The 16965-nt window shown below is 52.4% G+C and overlaps 2 protein-coding genes across 7 annotated transcripts; one reads left to right on the forward strand and one right to left on the reverse strand.

Moving 5' to 3' along the window:
* Positions 1 to 512: 512 nt before the first annotated feature.
* IRF3 (interferon regulatory factor 3) lies at positions 513 to 5816 on the reverse strand. Of its 2 annotated transcripts, none has more exons than XM_068529020.1 (8): positions 5556 to 5816; positions 4597 to 4769; positions 3734 to 3905; positions 3577 to 3647; positions 2743 to 2929; positions 2262 to 2642; positions 1254 to 1369; positions 513 to 745 (listed from the first exon to the last, which is right to left on the reverse strand). In XM_068529020.1, the coding sequence occupies exons 2-8, from the start codon at positions 4759 to 4761 to the stop codon at positions 578 to 580; spliced, it is 1260 nt and encodes a 419-aa protein (XP_068385121.1). In that variant the 5' UTR covers positions 4762 to 4769; positions 5556 to 5816; the 3' UTR covers positions 513 to 577. The 2 variants fall into 2 exon arrangements, with proteins under 2 accessions (XP_068385121.1, XP_068385120.1); XM_068529019.1 differs by lacking the exon at positions 5556 to 5816 and adding an exon at positions 4876 to 4958.
* An 82-nt stretch (positions 5817 to 5898) lies between these two features.
* Positions 5899 to 11683, forward strand: BCL2L12 (BCL2 like 12). Of its 5 annotated transcripts, none has more exons than XM_068529025.1 (8): positions 5899 to 5985; positions 6106 to 6220; positions 6664 to 6778; positions 6994 to 7136; positions 8209 to 8295; positions 8383 to 8474; positions 9309 to 9596; positions 11472 to 11683. In XM_068529025.1, the coding sequence occupies exons 3-8, from the start codon at positions 6672 to 6674 to the stop codon at positions 11520 to 11522; spliced, it is 768 nt and encodes a 255-aa protein (XP_068385126.1). In that variant the 5' UTR covers positions 5899 to 5985; positions 6106 to 6220; positions 6664 to 6671; the 3' UTR covers positions 11523 to 11683. The 5 variants fall into 5 exon arrangements, with proteins under 5 accessions (XP_068385126.1, XP_068385127.1, XP_068385125.1 ...); XM_068529026.1 differs by having other exon boundaries at positions 6134 to 6220; XM_068529027.1 differs by having other exon boundaries at positions 5967 to 5985; positions 6137 to 6220.
* Positions 11684 to 16965: the final 5282 nt, after the last annotated feature.

Consider the following 16965-nt stretch of genomic DNA (forward strand, 5'->3'; position numbering starts at 1 on the left):
GCCCTCGTAGGCCCACACGGAGGGGAGCCCAGGGCCTGGAAAGGAGAAGGACTTGCCTGAGGTCACCTAGCAGGAGTTGGGAGGGGACCCAAGGCCCCTGACAGGCAGGACAGTCAGGCGAAAGGCTCTGTGCTTACTGGATGTTGGCCTGAACTGTTTATAGGCAAGATGGGGGTTCCAGATTGAGCCCCAAGGCCGCCCTCAAAGAGTGGCAACCTTAGAGTCAGACCTGGATTCTGACCTGTCTTGTATTTTCCTACTTTGTGAACTTTGCTCCTCTCTAAGCCTCAGTGTCTTGGTCTATAAAGTGGGGGTGACTGTCACCTACTCACCAGGCCACAGGGAAGAGGTAAGGAGTGTCAGCTGCCCCCTGCACGGTGCCTGGCCTTTATGCAGTGAGCACCTAGGATATAAGTGGCTTGCACAGATGGATAAACGGGCCTTAAGAAGGAATAACCCCCAACGTGGGTCAGGGCTGGCCCAGGGACAGTGAACACCAGACAGACAAGTGATGACCATGGCCGGAACCAGTTTATTGGTTGAGGTGGAAGCTGAGGGCTCAGGCCTCCCCGGTGACCTAGAAGTCCATGTCCTCGACCAGGTCCTGGAGGTAGGCCTTGTACTGGTCCGAGGTGAGGGAGAGTGGGTGGCTGTTGGAAATGTGAAGGTCCACAGTGTTCTCCAGGGAGGAGGCACCCCCTACCCGCGCCATGTCTAGCAGGGCTCTGAGGCACATGGGGACAACCTGAGGGAGGTGGGGGAGAAACAGTCAGGGGAAACAGCCAGCACCATCTACTGTCGGGGATGGGTTGAGTAGACTACAATTCCCGACAGCCCCCACTGTAACCCAGGATGAACCGTTAGGCCCAGGGCTGCTGGGCGTTACAGTTTTCCCCATATTCACCACCAAGGGAGGCCAAAAATGGGTCTTAGGGCTGAGGCTGCTGAGGGGTTCCTGGAAGCTAGAGCCGAGCAGCTTGTGATGAGAAGGACTCCTGGGAGCTGTAGTACCGCACCCAGCCTGCTAGGACTTGCAGTCCACCAACTTGCACGTGGTTGGGAGAATGCAAAGTAGGCTTTGGGGGTGAGGCCGTGGGAGGGACACCAGAAGCTCCTGAGGAGGAACTGGTACTTGCAGAGACTCTTAGAAGTTGTAGTTTCTCCGAGGGGACTGTGGAAATTGTAGTTCCCAGAAGCAACCTCCTCCCTTTTAGGATCTACCCCTCAGCTCCAGGAGCCTGGGGCTGCAGTACCTTGACCATCACGAGCCTCTTGATCCATGGTTGGTCCTGGGGCCATGACTGCCCCACGCAGAACCAGAGGGTGTAGCGTGGTGAGCGTCTGCTTCCTTCGATGAAGGCAATCAGATCTGGGGGCCCAGGAACCTAGTCAGGGATGGGAAGAAGACCCTCTACCTGCCCCTCCCTGCTCCCCGAAAACCTCAGTAACATCCTCATCTTCTTCCCTGATCTAAAGCTCAACATGTCTCTGCCACCATGACCAGGGGGGGCTGTTGATTTGGGGGAAGTCCCTCCTGTTCTGGCACAAGCTGAAATGTTCCTCCTCCCTTCCATCAGGGCTGGGCTGGAAGGTAGGCCTCCCCGCACACCGCCCGGAGCCTCAGCACTTGGATGGGGAAACAGGCCCAGGAGGGGAGTCCACTCCCCCAAGGATGCTCAGTGATGCTGGAGTATAAGGTGGTTGGTGGTTACTGCTCTTTAACCCTTCAAGGCCATGCTGTCCAATATGTAGCCATTAGCCACCGTGGCTATTTAAGTTTTAGTTGTATCTAATTAAAATCAAATAAAACTTAAAAAACTCACTTCCTCATTTGCACTCACCTCACCTAAGTACTCAATAGCCACACGTAGCTAGTGGATACCATATTGGGCAGTGGAAATACAGAGCATTTGCATCATTGCAGAAAGGTCTGTTTGGAGAGCGAAGCCCTAAAGGATTTCTTTCTCCTGCATCTGTCTTTCCACCATAATTGTAATAAATGATAACGACTATGGCAGCTAATTCCCCGAAGCACCTTCTGTACGCTGGGCCCTGTGCCTCCTGCCAGCTCCGGGCAGGTGAGAGAGAGGAGACAGTCCTCAGACTCCACAGGTTCAGGGCAGTCCAGTCCTTCTACCCACAGGTTCAACCACAAGCAGAGCAGCAGGGTCTGAATTCGATCCCAAACCTCCTGACCCCAGAGTTTTTAACCACCGTTGCCTGCCGTTTCCACAGCAGAGCTGAGGCCCCGCCTCACTCACCTGCTATGAAGGGCCCCATGTTGAACACGCCTCCTTCCCTGTCCTTGGGCACCTCACCATCAGGCCTGTGACCACTGTTGGGGAGGAGTTCCTCGCCCACGGCCCAGTACACATGGCAGTGCCCCAGCCTCTGGGCGCAGAGCCACTGACCAGCCCTCCACAGAGCTAGTCCCCCGCCCAGGCAGCTCAGCACCCGCTGCACGTAGCCTGTCACGCCCCTGTCTGTCAGGGACGCCGCGGGGTCTGGCAGTCTTATCGGCTGTCCAGGCAGTGTCCTGTCCCCTGCTTCTGATCCCACCAGCCGCAGGCCCCCCGGGCAGAAGACAGTCTGCTGGAAGACTTGGCAGCCCCGGTAGAAGACGGTCACCTCGAACTCCCAGTCTGAGCAGCAGCAGCAATGTGAAGGGGGAGAGAGGATGAGGGAACGTCAGGGGGCTTGCGGCCCAGCCCTGACCCCTCCCACCCCGCAGCTGGCGCTCACCTTCCTCGCTCACCAACAGCTGCTTCAGTGGGTTTTCAGGGGGTCCCGGCTTTGGGCAAGGAGCAGGGACATCTAAGTTGGGGCTCAACAAGAGCTGAGGGGGGTTCTCAGGGGCCATGGTCAGACTTGAGGGCCCTCCATCTGGGGCCAAGTCCATGTCACTCAGTAACTTCTCCAGAATGTCTTCCTGGAGAGGGAAAAAAAAAAAGGATCCAGGTATTTCCACAGCCTTTTCTGGAGACTTCCCACGGACCAAGCTTTGTGCTCAGCGATGTGGGGACCCAGAGAGGAGACAGACCTGAGCTTTGCCCTCAAGGGGCTTCTAACCTGGGGCACAGACAGTAAAATATGTACAGCTTTGATGTATGCCGGGCACTACAGTGGCCCGAGGGGAGCAGCTAATTCCACCCAAGGATCTGGCTCTCTGCAAGCAAGACCTGGGCAGAGAGGGCTGGGAAGAATTTCAGAGGGGACTTCCCCTGGCACAGACATCGGCAAGATCAAGGATAGAGAGGTTCTGAGTTCCCAAAACGCTGAGAGAACCCTGCACAGGGAGGAAAGCTATTAAATCCTAGAAAGGTGGATTAGGGCCTTGAATGCCTGCTGAAAGCTCTGAATTTTCTCCTGAGGATGCTGGGAAGCCACGGAGGGCTGTGGGCAGGGGGTCGGGGGACAGGGTCAGCACTGAGTCAGGTTGGGGACAGACTGCAAGGGAGAGAATGGAGCCTGGGGTGATGGTCCAGGGGAAGAAGATGAGGCCTGAATAGGCCCATGAGGACGCAGAGAGGGGATGGGGCAGAGACTGAGAGCAGGATGGTCAGGGCGCATTCTTACCTGGATATCAGAGGTACTGTATCTGCCATTGGTGTCTAGAGAGGTGTCTGGCTCAGGTAAGTCCCCAACTCCTGTGGAGAAAGGTGGGGAGTGGAGTGGGGGTGCCGGGGACACTCGAAATCCCATCCCTCTAAGTGAAGCCTCACTTCCAGCACACCTGAGGTCACGAACTCATAGATCTTGTGCGGGTCGTGGGGGTCCTTGCTGTGGTCCTCTGCTAAACGCAACGCTTCCTTCCGGTTCAGGGCGGACCGGAAATTCCTCTTCCAGGTGGGCAGGTCGGGCTTATCCTTCCCAGGAGTGTAGGCACCGCTGGCCTCAGCCCAGGCCTAGGGGACCAGTGATACCAAGACAGTGGAGAGGATGACTTAGACCTTGCCCCAGGGGTCCCAACCCTGTCTCCTCTTGTCCTAACATCGTCCTCCCCCGACACGTTCTAACTTGGCAAGGTTCCATCCCCAAACTCTCAGATTCTCTGCGCCCCGAATCCCCCTACCACCACCCTTCAAACACCTTTGCTTTCTAAGCCAGCCTTCCAGGTCCTAATGGGTGTCTAACTCTGCCACCAACCTGCCCCAGGACACCCTCTGTAGTAACCCCGCCCCCTCGCACTCTAACTCGGTTTACCACCACCGGTGTATCCTAATTTGGTGGTAAGAAACCTCAGTTTCAGGGCCAAGTCTCGCCTCTAATAGTCCAAGACCGGCCCCCAGAAATTCTACAACCAAGAGCCCCACTCCGGGGGCCCCGAACTCCCCAGGATGCATTTCCTTCACTTTCCCGATTCTATTACCGGAATCTGGCAGCTCTAATCCTGACTGCTCTCCGACACCAGTCCGTGGATCCTGCTAACTTCACCCCTTCCCGTTCTAACTCCACCCATCTCAGTCTGTCAGAATAAGAGCGGGCCTCTCCAGGCTTGCTAATCCCGCCTTCTCGGCCCCGCCCCTCGGAGTCCACCCCGCCCCCTCGGAGTCCACCCCGCCCCCTCGGAGTCCAGCCCGCCCGGCGCGCCCGCACCTGGAAAATGCCGAAGTCCTCCAGCTGGGCATCCTGCCGCAAGCCGTGCTTCCAAGGGATGCGGAAGCGCGTGCGGCTCTCATCCAGCCAGGCCACGCCCTCCAGCTGCCCCTGGTCCAGCTGAGATACCAGCCAGGGCAGGATACGAGGCTTTTGTGTTCCCATGGTCCGGCCTGCGCGCAGAGAACAGGTCCTAGGTACAGGCGGCCTCCCAGGGCCACCCCGTCCGGGGGTTCCGCACCCAGACCTCCCTCACGGGCCACGGCGCAGGTCTCTCACCTATATCTTCCTGGGGTACCAACAGGAGACCTTCTCCCATCCTGCAGCGAGGCTTTCTAATTCAGCGAGAACTCCCTCCCAAACCCATTTTACACCCCCCTCCTTTCCCCAGCTTCTTCTGTGTAGATACCTCTACCTCCCTCAATTGCGCCCGTGTAGACCTTCCCTCTTCCACTGAAAGCCCCTCCTTCCCCCCCACACCCAAGGCAGGTACTCCCACTTCCAAGGTAGAGCCCTCCCTCTAGTTATTGCAATGCAGACACTAGTGACCTGTAGACCGCTACCTGCCGCAGTTACCCCAAGGTAGACCCCCTTCCACAGTTCCCCCCGTCCCGATGATCCCCTCACCCATTCCCACCGTAGACCATCCACAATCCCTCCCAGACAGACAGCTTCCCTCCTCCAGGGCACGTCCCCACTTTCTAGAGTGGACTGCCTCCCATTCTCAGAGTCCCATCGATCTCTCCCCTAGATCCCCCAGTGTAGACGCCTCCTCTCCCCTCCACTACTTTTTCTACGTTTGCTTTTTTTACAGCCGATCTCGGCGCCAGTCATTGCTTCACTTTTTTCTTTCTTACTTCACTTTCCCCCAGACTACACACCCCCCCTTCTCCACTGGCAGGGTAAACCCAACCTTTGTCCGATTTCTCACTTCTGAACGCTACCTACTCGCCAGTTACCTATGTTTCCTATGTGGCGGGTCGGGCGCGTCGAGTGCCCCAGCCTCGCCGGTCTTTGGCGTTTCGTATCTCTCGAACTCTTAGCTGCACACCCCACTTCCTGTCAGCTGAGCTTTAGAGGTGGGGCTTCCTTTTCTATCGATTTCCTGAAATAAAAACGACTTCACCGTCGTTTGGGTGACTCCAAAACCAAAGAGGCTGCTCGATAAGCGGGGGCGCCGCCCCCCAACCCCATGCTCTTTTTAGGCCTTCCGACCGCGGGCATGCTGGGAACGTCACATGCAAATTAGGCGGGACCCAACGCTCCGCCCCTCTACGTTTGGGCCGTCACCAACCTGGCCCAGGGCGCAGGCGCGGGAAAGTTCAATTAAGAAAAGAAAGTTTATACAAGTTCAGTGGAGGAGGTGGCGGCGGCGGGGCCCGGGACCAGGTGAGCGGGACGTTAGCGAGGGCTAGGTGAGGAGGGAAGAAGAGGGAGCCGGGATCCACGAGGGGGCAACTCAGTCCCCCTTCTCCGACATCTGAGTGTCCTGGGTCCCTCAAATTCTAGCCTCAGAGAGTGGAACTACACCTCCCAGCAGGCTGCGCGGCGAACCAGTAACGGACGGAGGGGAATGTTTGCTATGAAGCCTGCTGGGATTGGTAGTTCTCGACCCTCTACGGACGTGAGCAGCTTGGCATATACCTTCAGAATCAAGAAGTCCCCAAGCCTCCTTCTCCCTCTGGGACTCAGAAGTCTGAGGCCCCCGCCCCCTTCTCTCTTAGACTCAAGAGTTCACACCCCCAGCCCCCTTCTCCGAAAACTCAGGAGTCCAGGCCCCCAGCCCCTCCTCCCTTAGACCCAAGAATCTGGATCCCCAGCCTTCTCCTCTCCCAGGATCAAGGTGTCTTCCTCCTCACCCCTCTTCTCCATCTGGAGACTTAAGCGTCTGGGCCCCCAGACCCCCAACTCCCGTAAAGGACCTGGGAATGCAGACCCTCAGCCCCTTCCCTCTTTGGGGACTCACAAGTCCTGGTCCCCTCCTCATTCGGGGACTAGGAATTTGGGCCCCCAGCCTCTACTTCCCGCTGAACCCTGGAGTCCATCCTCCAGCTCCCTCTCTCACAGGTGCCCCCATGGCAGGCTCGGAAGAGCTGGGGCTCCGAGAGGACACGCTGAGGGTCCTAGCTGCCTTCCTAAGGCGGGGTGAGGCTGCGGGGTCTCCCATTCCGACCCCACCCAGGTAAGAGGAGTTGCCCTCTTCCCTCCGGGAACGGCATTTGGGGTGGGCCCCTCTCCAACTCCTGCTCCTGGACTCAGTCTGTCTCCTTTCCCCCCCTCTTTATATCTGGCTCCACTCCTTGTCCTGGGGGTTGCAGGAAAAGGCCCTCAGTGGGAGGACAAAGGTACTGCTTGCAAAGGGCCTTTGGGATCACTCTCTGAGGTCCCCTTCCCCAGGAGCCCTGCCCAAGAGGAGCCAACAGACTTCCTGAGCCGCCTTCGAAGATGTCTTCCCTGCTCCCTGGGGCGAGGAGCAGTTCCCCCTGAGTCCCCTCGGCCTTGCTCCCTGCCCCTCCGGCCATGCTATGGTTCAGAGCCTGGTAAGAGATTTCCCTCGATCACCCAAGAAATGGCAGCTTTGATTCTTAAAGCATAGAGAGGATAAAGAACTAGTTCAAGATGACTCAGCTAAGGGGGTAGCTGTGGGGGATCTCCAGCACCTACCCTCACCCCCGACCCCCAGTTGGTTTACTAACTGTCAATTCTGTGAGCAGGCTTCAGGAGGGCTTTTGGTGCCTTTCTTTCTTTCTTTTCTTTTCTTTTTTTTTTAACATCTTTATTGGAATATAATTGCTTTACAATGTTGTGTTGCTGCTGTATAACAAAGTGAGTCAGCTATATGTATACATATATCCCTATATCCCCTCCCTCTTGCGTCTCCCTCCCACCCTCCCTATCCCACCCCTCTAGGTGGACACAAAGCACCGAGCTGATCTCCCTGAGCTATGCGGCTGCTTCCCACTAGCTAGCTATTTTACATTTGGTGGTGTATATATGTCCATGCCACTCCCTCACTTCGTTTTGGTGCCTTTCTATTTGTTACCTCTCTCTTTCCACACATGCTTCCTTGCCCCTAAGACTTTTGTAACCACCAGTGCCCCCATTAGGGAGGCAGGAAACCTGATTTCCAGTCACAATTCCCTGGCTGTTTTGGTTACATGAATCCTTTTCTCCAGTAGCAAAGTAGGAATGGGGGGGGGCGGTGGATACTGGACTTGATCAAGAGTGACCAGTAGGTTTCTTCTCATATGTGATACTGGATAGACTAGCAATGGCTCCTGGGAGTGCTCGCTTGGAGAGGATTTCACAGCTGGGGAGAAGAGTTCTGTGATGAGTTGTTGCCTGAAATGGGCAAGGGATAGATTGGTAGTAGCTGGAGTGCCATGTGTTTGCCTTCCTTAGATGGAATAATCTTCAAGGTCCAGTTCGGCTCAAACATTCGAAGTCCAATTTGGGGAAAAGTAAAAGGGTCTTTTACCAAGTTTGCTCACTGGGCCTCAATTTATCCCATTCTGAAATGGAAATCATTGCTACCTGGCAAGGTGGTTGGGAGGAGAGAATCCCTAAGTTCCTTATGTCCTGAAGGCCCATCATTGGCTCTTTTCATCCCAGGCCCAGCTACTCCAGATTTCTATGCCCTGGTGGCCCAGCGGCTGGAACAGCTGGTCCAAGAGCAACTGAAATCCCCACCTAGCCCAGGTGAGGTGCAGAAGGGCCCTGGAGAAGGATGAGGGTAGGAGGGTCGCCACGGTTCTGCCCCCAGCCAAATTCTCTTCTGCCCCCCAGAATTACAGGGTCACGCACCCACAGAGAAGGAAGCCCTGCTGCGAAAGCTGGTGGCCTTGCTGGAGGAAGAGGCAGAAGTTATCAACCAGAAGGTGATGGGCGGTCTGTTCCATCCCTTAGCTAGGATAGGAGTTGCGGCATGGTTCTGCACTGGGACTTGAAGCTGGATTTGCATTCTCATTGGATGGTCAGGTGGGGAGAAGGTGGGACAAGGCTTCAGTGAAGGGGTGAGTGACAGGTAAGCCAGGGCAATACCTTAAATTAGTGACGTTCTTTGATCGTCAAAGGGGCGTGGCCTGAAGGCAGAGGGGTGTGGCCACCAGAAACTGTTCTAGGAAGGAGATTGGACGAGGTGAGGCAGTAAGGGAATGTATGGTGATGGGAAAGGGAGGAGGGGGTAGCTTGAAGACAGCTGTCTAAAATCTGAAGCCCTGATTGACTATATAGGGACGTTGCTTAGAACATGGGGGAAATGGACTGCTGGAGGGAGTGTGGCTTGTGACTCTGTCCTGGAATCAGGTTGGGTCAGGAGCTTGGGCAAAGTGTATGGCCTTATAATATTCATTGTCTGGTAGAAGGCAAGGTTGCCGTAGTCACTGGCCTGGCCTTCGGGGAAGCCCACAGGGGCGTGGCTAGAATGTTAGCATGCTAGAACACAGCTAATACAGGGCTTGGTCCTGATTGGCTGTCGAGGCCTTGGCAGGGGCGAGGCTTGGCTTCTCCGGTTCTAGGCCATCTTGCTGTGAGTAGTTTGGCCGAGATCATATAGTCTCGTTTGTGATTGGCAGATGTGCTGGATAGGGGCGTGGCTTAGGGCGTCAGTTGTATCTAGAGCTTGCTTGAAGCCACGCCTCCCAGCCTCCCATTGGCTGGCTACGAGGGTGTGACTGAGGCAGACCCTGCCTCTTCCCCTCCCCGCCCCACAGCTGGCCTCAGACCCCGCCCTGCGGCGCAAGCTGGCCCGCCTCTCCGCCGGTTCCTTCAGCCGCCTAGTGGAGCTCTTCTCTAGCCGGGAGGGCAACCCTCGCCCAAGCCAAGCACGCCCCTCGCTGCCGTGCCCCGGGCCCCCACCGCCTTCCCCGGAGCCTCTGGCCCGCCTAGCCCTGGCCATGGAGCTGAGCCGGCGCGTGGCCAGGCTGGGGGGCACCCTGGCCGGTCTCAGCGTAGAGCACGTGCACAGCTTTGCGCCCTGGATCCAGGCCCACGGGGGCTGGGTGAGCCGCTAAAGCCTCTCTGGGCTTCCCTTTACCTAACTGTAATTGTAATTGTATGTGTGTGTATTGGGGGTGGGTGGGGAGGTGGGCGGGGAGGCTCTTAGGCTGCCTTTCAGACGTCACGGGTGTTCTCCCAGCTCCACCATTCATCCGTTTCGTGTTTATTGAGCACCTAATGTACACGAGGCACTGTAGTGATCAGTGCAGATGCTATGCCCAACTTAAACCACTCTGGTATACACTAACAGTTATGAGCTAGAAACAAGTTTCTTCATCCGTAAAGGGAGGAGAATTGTATACCTACCTCAAAGGGTTATTGTGAGGATTAAAATGGGATCATCCTTGTAAGTACTTGACATTTATGTGATTATCTGGTGACTGTCTGCCTGTGCAGCACTGCCTGCGGGAATGCCCTTTGCCTGGTATCTCCCTGCCTTGCTTCCTCTGCCCCTCTGCTCAGGTATCACTCTCAGCGAGCCCTTCCCTGATCCCCATTTAAAATCGCAGCCACCTCCACACCATCCCACCTTACCTTGCTTGCTCACCACTTTAAATCCAGTGCTGGGCTCAGAGCTGGATTAAGCTCCTGTGTACTGGCTGTGTGACCTAGGCAACTGTCCCCGTCTCTCTGAATACCAGTCTCACGCCGCTCAGTGGGCACCATCTCACCTGCCTCATCACTGCCAGGCTCTCAGAATGTAAGCATTGCTTCATAGACTGACAGGAGCTGGCTAGGTGCGTTTGAGGAGCAGAGAGACAGCCAATAGGGCTGGAGCAGGGTTAGTGAGGGGGAGAGGGTGGGAGATGAAAGCAGGAGGGGCGGCCAGATCATGCAAGGCTTTAGGCCTTGTGGTCAAGGTAAGAACTTGCACTTTGACTCAGTGAGCCAGGAGTCCTAGGAGGGCTCAGAGTAGACGGATGTGAGCTGTCTTGGGTGGTCACAGGTGCCCTCTGGCGGCCGTGTGGAGAATACTGTAGGGGGCAAATAACTGTAGAGGGCAAAGACCCAAGGGGGTGACTGGGCTGGTCCAGGGAGAAGGTGAGGGTGGATCAGACCAGGGTCGGGGTAGTAGAGAATTCTGGATTTAATTTGGAGGTAGACCTGACAGATTTTGCTCATGGAGTGGATGGGAGACAGGAGTCAAGGATGATGCCAAAGATGCTGGCCTGAGCAGCTGCAGGGCTACCTCTGATGTCCTCTGGGACCAGGAAGAGCGGAGTGGAGGGGAAGGTGGGGAGCAGGTTTGGGGAAGAGGCAGAGGTGATCGGAGGTGGTCCAGTTAAGGGAGAGAGACCCCTGAGACCTCAAAGCAAGATGATGACGGGACAGTCGATATTAGTGTCTGTAGCTCAGAGCAGAAGCTGGTTTATTTGTAAAATCATTTTATTTGTTACGGAATGATAACGGGTAAGCTTGGCCAGGTACTCAGCCAAGGACTTTAGTGGAATGATCCCATTGAAACCCCACAACAACCTTATGGGATTCGATTATTATCCTAGTTTTATGGAGACTGAGGGAAAGTCACTTATGCAGGGTGGGGGATTGGAATTAGGGCTTTAACACAAAGCCAGGGCTCTTTATCATTAAAGCTCCAGGACTCTGTTTGTTCCCCTTCTTTGAGTCTCTGTCCACCCCCGCTGGGGCTCTGTCTCCCCCCGCCCCTTCTAGGACTCTGTTCCCATCCACCCCGAGTCTCTGCGCCTTTCTTGGGGTCTCCATCCCTCATCCCTGTCCACCTCTCTCTGGGTCTCTTTCCCCTCCCCCTCTCTGGTTCCTTGCCTTCCCCGCCTCTGCTCTCACTGGGCTGGTGTGGGTGCTGCTGTGAGTGGAGGACGCCTCTCTGCTCAGGGGGCTCTGCCACTTTTCCCTTCCAGGGGGGCATCCTGGCAGTTTCACCTGTGGACTTGAACTTACCCCTGGACTGAGCTTTTCCTCAGAAGCTGCTACAAGATTGGACCTCATGTCCCTGCACTCTTTTTCCAAGCCTTCCTATTCCACTCAGGGCTGTGGGGTGGTGCCCACCCTCTCTGTTTTTGCCAAAAAAAAAAAGTTTAAAATGTTTTGACATTAAAAACTTTTTAAAGTATTTAATGATTTGTCCTTTCACTCAAGAACTAAAGTTCTAAGTAGAGGAGATTCGGTTCGGAGACCTCTCTGGTTTATAAATTGAGGAAAGAACCAATTCATTCATTCCAGAAATATTTATTTGGGGTACCTACAAGCACCTGTCACCTAAATATACAGCATATTTGAGGATACCTGTAAATATGATTCCAGCTAATTATATTTTTCCCCTATTGCATGATTTATTTATTCCACCTAATCCTGTGTTGATAATCCTGGAGTCTTTCTAGCTATTTCCAGAAGAAAGCTATGATCTTTCTTCACAAGACATCCAGAACACCACCCTCTTCTCATTTTTCTCTTCACACAGCTCCTTCTGAGCCTTTTTTGCTGGTTTCTCCTCATCTGCCTGTCCGCCAGAAATTTGTCACCTTTTTAGGGCTGTCACCCCCTTCACCGAATTATGTTTGTAAATGCCTAAAATGAAACGCACAGGATCACAAAGGAAGCCAATTACAGTCGAGCCTCAGTATTCGCGGATTCTGTATTTTTCGAATTCACCTACTCGCGAACATTTATTTGTAGTCCACAAGCTAATACTCACGTGCTTTCGCAGTTGTTGGCAGGCGTGCTTGTGTTCAGAGCAGCAAAGGATCTGACTCGTCCTGTGGGCACCTTTCAGCTCAGTTCAGGCGAGGCAACGCGCCTTCTTGTTTCAGCTCTCACGCTGTATACAAGCGTCCTTTCTGCAGTCTGTTTAGTGGCACATTTTTCACATTTCTGTGCTTTTTTGTGGTGATTTCGCTGTTTGAAAGGGCCCCAAGCATAGCGCTGGAGTGCTGGCCAGCGTTCCTAAGTGCACAAAGGCTGCGATGTGCCTCTATTAGACAAGCTTCGTTGTAGATAATTTTTGTTACACTGCTGTTGGCTGTGAGATCACTGTGAATGGACCAACTCTATATTAAATAACGTGTCTTTAAACAGAAAACACACAGAAAACCTGATTATATGTTGATGGGTTGGCAAAAGTGTTGTGACAAGATGCTCGTGGGAGCCTGACCCTGTATCTCCCCCAGGATCAATGGCTCGGTGTTTGCCAGTTCAGTGTTCACAGCGACTTTATAGGACGTAACTAGCACAAATAATAAGAATCGAGTGTATGTGGAAATAAAGCTTTCAAGATTTTTTAAAAAATATTTATTTATTTTATTTGGTTGCGCCTGGTCTGTAGTTGCGGCAGGCGGGCTCCTTAGTTGCCCCATGCAGGCCCCTTAGTTGTAGCATGCGAACTCTTAGTTGCGGCATGCATCTGGGATCTCTTTCCCTGACCAGGGATCAAAGCCAGGCCCCTGCATTGGGAGCGCGGCCTCTTAACCACTGCACCACCAGGAGTCCCAAAGCTTTCAAGATTAATATAAAAATTAGTGGCCTAATAATAGGCATGCCAGAGTTGGTGGTGCAGTGGTTAAGAATCTGCCTGCCAATGCAGGGGACACGGGTTCGGGCCCTTGTCCGGGAAGATCCCACATGCCACGGAGCAACTAAGCCCGTGCGCCACAACTACTGAGCCTGCGCTCTAGAACCTGCAAGCCACAACTACTGAGCCTGTGTGCCACAACTACTGAAGCCTGTGTGCCTAGAGCCCATGCTCCGCAACAAGAGAAACCACTGCAATGAGAAGGCCACACACCGCAATGAAGACCCAACGCAGCCAAAAATAAATTAAAAATAAATTTAAAAAATAATAATAGGCATGCCTCCTCATTAACACATTCATTAAAAACACCTAGGGTGGGTCTCATAACCATGATTTCTAAATAGAACAGGAATGACATTTGGAGGCAGATTAGTTATTACCGTAACAAGTCATATACATTTAGTGGCTTATAATAACACACTAATCTCAGTTTCTGTAGGTCAGGGGCGCAGGTGCAGCTTAGCGGGGTGCTTGGCTCAGGATATGACTATGCTGCTATCAAGGTTTCAGCTTCAATCTCATCTGAGACTCGGGAGCCTCTTCCCAGTGCACGTGGTTTTAGCAGGACAATCAGTGTGGCCTCACCTGATTAAGTCAGGCCCACCCAGGAAAATCTCCCTTTTGATGAATTTAAAATTAACCAATTTGAGGGACTTCCCGGGCGGTCCAGCGGTTAAGACTCTGCTCTCCCAATGCAGGGGCCTCAGGTTCGATCCCTGGTCAGGGAACTAGATCCCGAATGCTGCAACTAAAACCCGGCACAGCTAAATAAATAAATAAATTAATTAATTAATTAATTAATTAAAAGAATTAACCAATTTGAAGCCTTAATGTCATCCGCAAACTCCCTTCACCCTTGCCATATAAGGTCACCTAATCAAGGGAGTGACATCCATCTCCTTTGTCATATAACACAACCTACTCCTTGGTATGTAACACCAGGGGGCAGAGATCATGGGGGCCATCTTAGAATCCTGCTCACCACAGGAGTATCTACAGCAACTGTCATGTGACATGCAAACCTCTGTGATTTATATTGCGGAACCAGGCACAGGAGCTAATCCTATTTTGATGTGTTGCCCAAATTCTCAGTTAAAGGAAGGACCGAGTTCCAGCTTAGCGAGAGATGTAAGTTTCTACCATCGCAGCTCGTGGACACTTGACTCTCCAGTTTGACTCAGGTCTTCTAGCCACACTTCTTTTTTTTTATTTTATTTTTTAAATTTTTGGCTGCGTTGGGTCTTAGTTGTGGCATGCGGGATATTCATTGCGGTGCGTGGGCTTCTCTCTAGTTGCAGCGTATGTGTTTTCTCTCTCTAGGTGTGGCACGCAGGCTCCAGAGCGCGTGGGCTCTCTAGTTGAGGCGCGCGGGCTTAGTTGCCCCGCAGCATGTGGGATCTTAGTTCCCCAACCAGGGATCGAACCTGCATCCCCTGCATTGGAAGGCGGATTCTTTACCCCTGGACTGCCAGGGGAGTCCCTCTAACCACACTTCTAATCACACCAACTCCCCGGTGCTCTTGTCCATTCCGTGACCTAGTGCAGCACTGGCCAATAGAAATATAATATGAACCACATGTGCTATTTAGAATACACTAGTAGCCCCATTAAAGCAAAGTAAAAAGTAACAGTTAAATTAATTTTAACAATAATTTCTATTTACCCCATTTATCCAAAATAGAATCATTTCAACATGTAATCAATATAAAAAATATTAATGATATATTATAGATTCTTTTTTTACGTGAAGTCTTCAGAATCTGGTGTGTGTTTTACAGCCATAGCAAATCTCAGTTGAGACTTGCCATGGTCCATTGCTCAGTTGTCCCATGTGGCTGCCATCTTGGAAAATGCAGAATTTGACTCTGACGACTCCCCCAGTTTTGCCTCCAGCTCAGACTTCTCCTCTGTACTCTATACCCAATGACGTTAGGTTATTTCCTAGTGTTGTAGAGAGTTTGTTACAATTTTTCGTTCTTCATAGCAACACAGAGCAAAAGTAATTGATTGGGTTAAAATGCTTGGAAATCAGAAAAAAAAAGGTAAAAAGAAACAAACACCCTGCTGAAACATTTGGAGAAATAGAAAAGGAAAAAAAAAAAAAGATCCATGCAACATACAATGTAGGGGTCAAGACGTGGGTTCAGATAACCGATTAATTGGAATTCATCAAAATGAAAAACTCTCTGCTTTTCAAAGGCAACGTTAAGAAAAGGAAAAGATAGGTGACCGACTGGGAGAAAAATTTAAAGTAGATATACCGGGCTTCCCTGGTGGCACAGTGGTTGGGAATCCGCCTGCCAAGGCAGGGCACACAGGTTCGAGCCCTGGTCTGGGAAGATCCCACGTTCCGCGGAGCAACTAAGCCCCTGTGCCACAACTGCTGAGCCCACGTGCCTGGAGGCAGTGCTCCGCAACAAGAGTCCACCGCAGTGAGAGGCCCGCGCACCGCAGTGAAGAGTGGCCCCCGCTCGCCACAACTAAAAAGAAAGCCCGCGCGCTGTAGCAACGACCCAAAGCAGCCAAAAATAAGATAAATAAATTAAGGAAAAAAAAAAGTAGATATACCTGACAGAGAGCTGTATCCAGAATCTATAAAGAACGTTTATGAGTCGTGAATAAGAAAACAACACCGTTTGTAAAAATACACAAAAGGCTTGAGCAGACACTTGACAAAAGAAAATACACAAATGGCCGATAAGCACATGAAACGATGCTGAACAACACTGGCCGTCAGGGCAATGCAAGTCACAACCAGGAGATAATCTCTTCATACCTACAAGAGTGATTAAAATTATAGACTGATTTTATGACGTGCTGGAGGGGATGTGGAGCACCTAGAACTCTCTTGCATCACTGATGGGAATGCAAAATGGTAGAACACCATGGGAAACTTTTGGGCAGTTTCTTACAAACATACACCTAGGGGACTTCCCTGGCGGTCCAGTGGTTAAGACTCGGTGCCTCCACTGCGGGGGGCACGGGTTCGATCCATGGTCGGGGAAGTAAGATCCTGCATGCCGCATGGCGCGGCCAAAAAACCAAACAAACAAAAACAAAACAAAACAAAAAACCCATACACCTAGCCTATGACCCAGCCATGTGCTCCTAGGTTTACCCAAGGGAAGTGAAAGTGTACGTCCACAGAAGGACCTGGACATGATCGTTCATAGCCACTTTATTCATACCAGCCCTATGAAAACCACCCAGATGTCCATCAACAGGAAAATGTGATCCATCCATACAATGGAATACTCCTCAGCAGTAAAAAGGATTGGACAACCATTATATGCGACATGAACGAATCTCAAAAACATTATGCTGAGGGACAGACACAAAAGAGCACATACTGTATAATTCCATTTATACGAAATTTTAGAAACGGAAAAGCTGCACTATAGTGACACAAAACAGAAAGTGATTGCTTCTGGGGTTGGGTGGGGGAGATGTTGACTAGAAAGAGTCGTGAAGGAACTTTCTGGGTGACGGATACATTCCACAAGTTGCATTTATCTTCATTCAACTAGTAACTTTTTCTGCTGGTCCAGGAAAGCTTCCTGGAGGAGGTGGCGACTAAGCTGTGCCCTGACTGACGTATAGGAGTTGGCCAGACGAAGGGGGTGGGTGTTCCCGGCAGGGGTGGGGTTTGGCAAAGGCCAAGTGACTTGAATGGAGTCACTGGGTTTAAAAAACTTGGAACAATTAAGTAGAGGGTTAGGGGTTCAATGCCTCGACACCTGAGTCCTATTCCTGACTTGCTTCGGGACCCCGGACATGACCTCCCTCTCTTTGGGCCTCTCATTGCTTCAGTTTTCCCTCAGGAAAAT

The sequence above is a fragment of the Eschrichtius robustus genome, chromosome 19 (genome assembly GCF_028021215.1).
Source record: "Eschrichtius robustus isolate mEscRob2 chromosome 19, mEscRob2.pri, whole genome shotgun sequence".
NCBI classification, from domain to species: Eukaryota; Metazoa; Chordata; class Mammalia; order Artiodactyla; family Eschrichtiidae; genus Eschrichtius; species Eschrichtius robustus.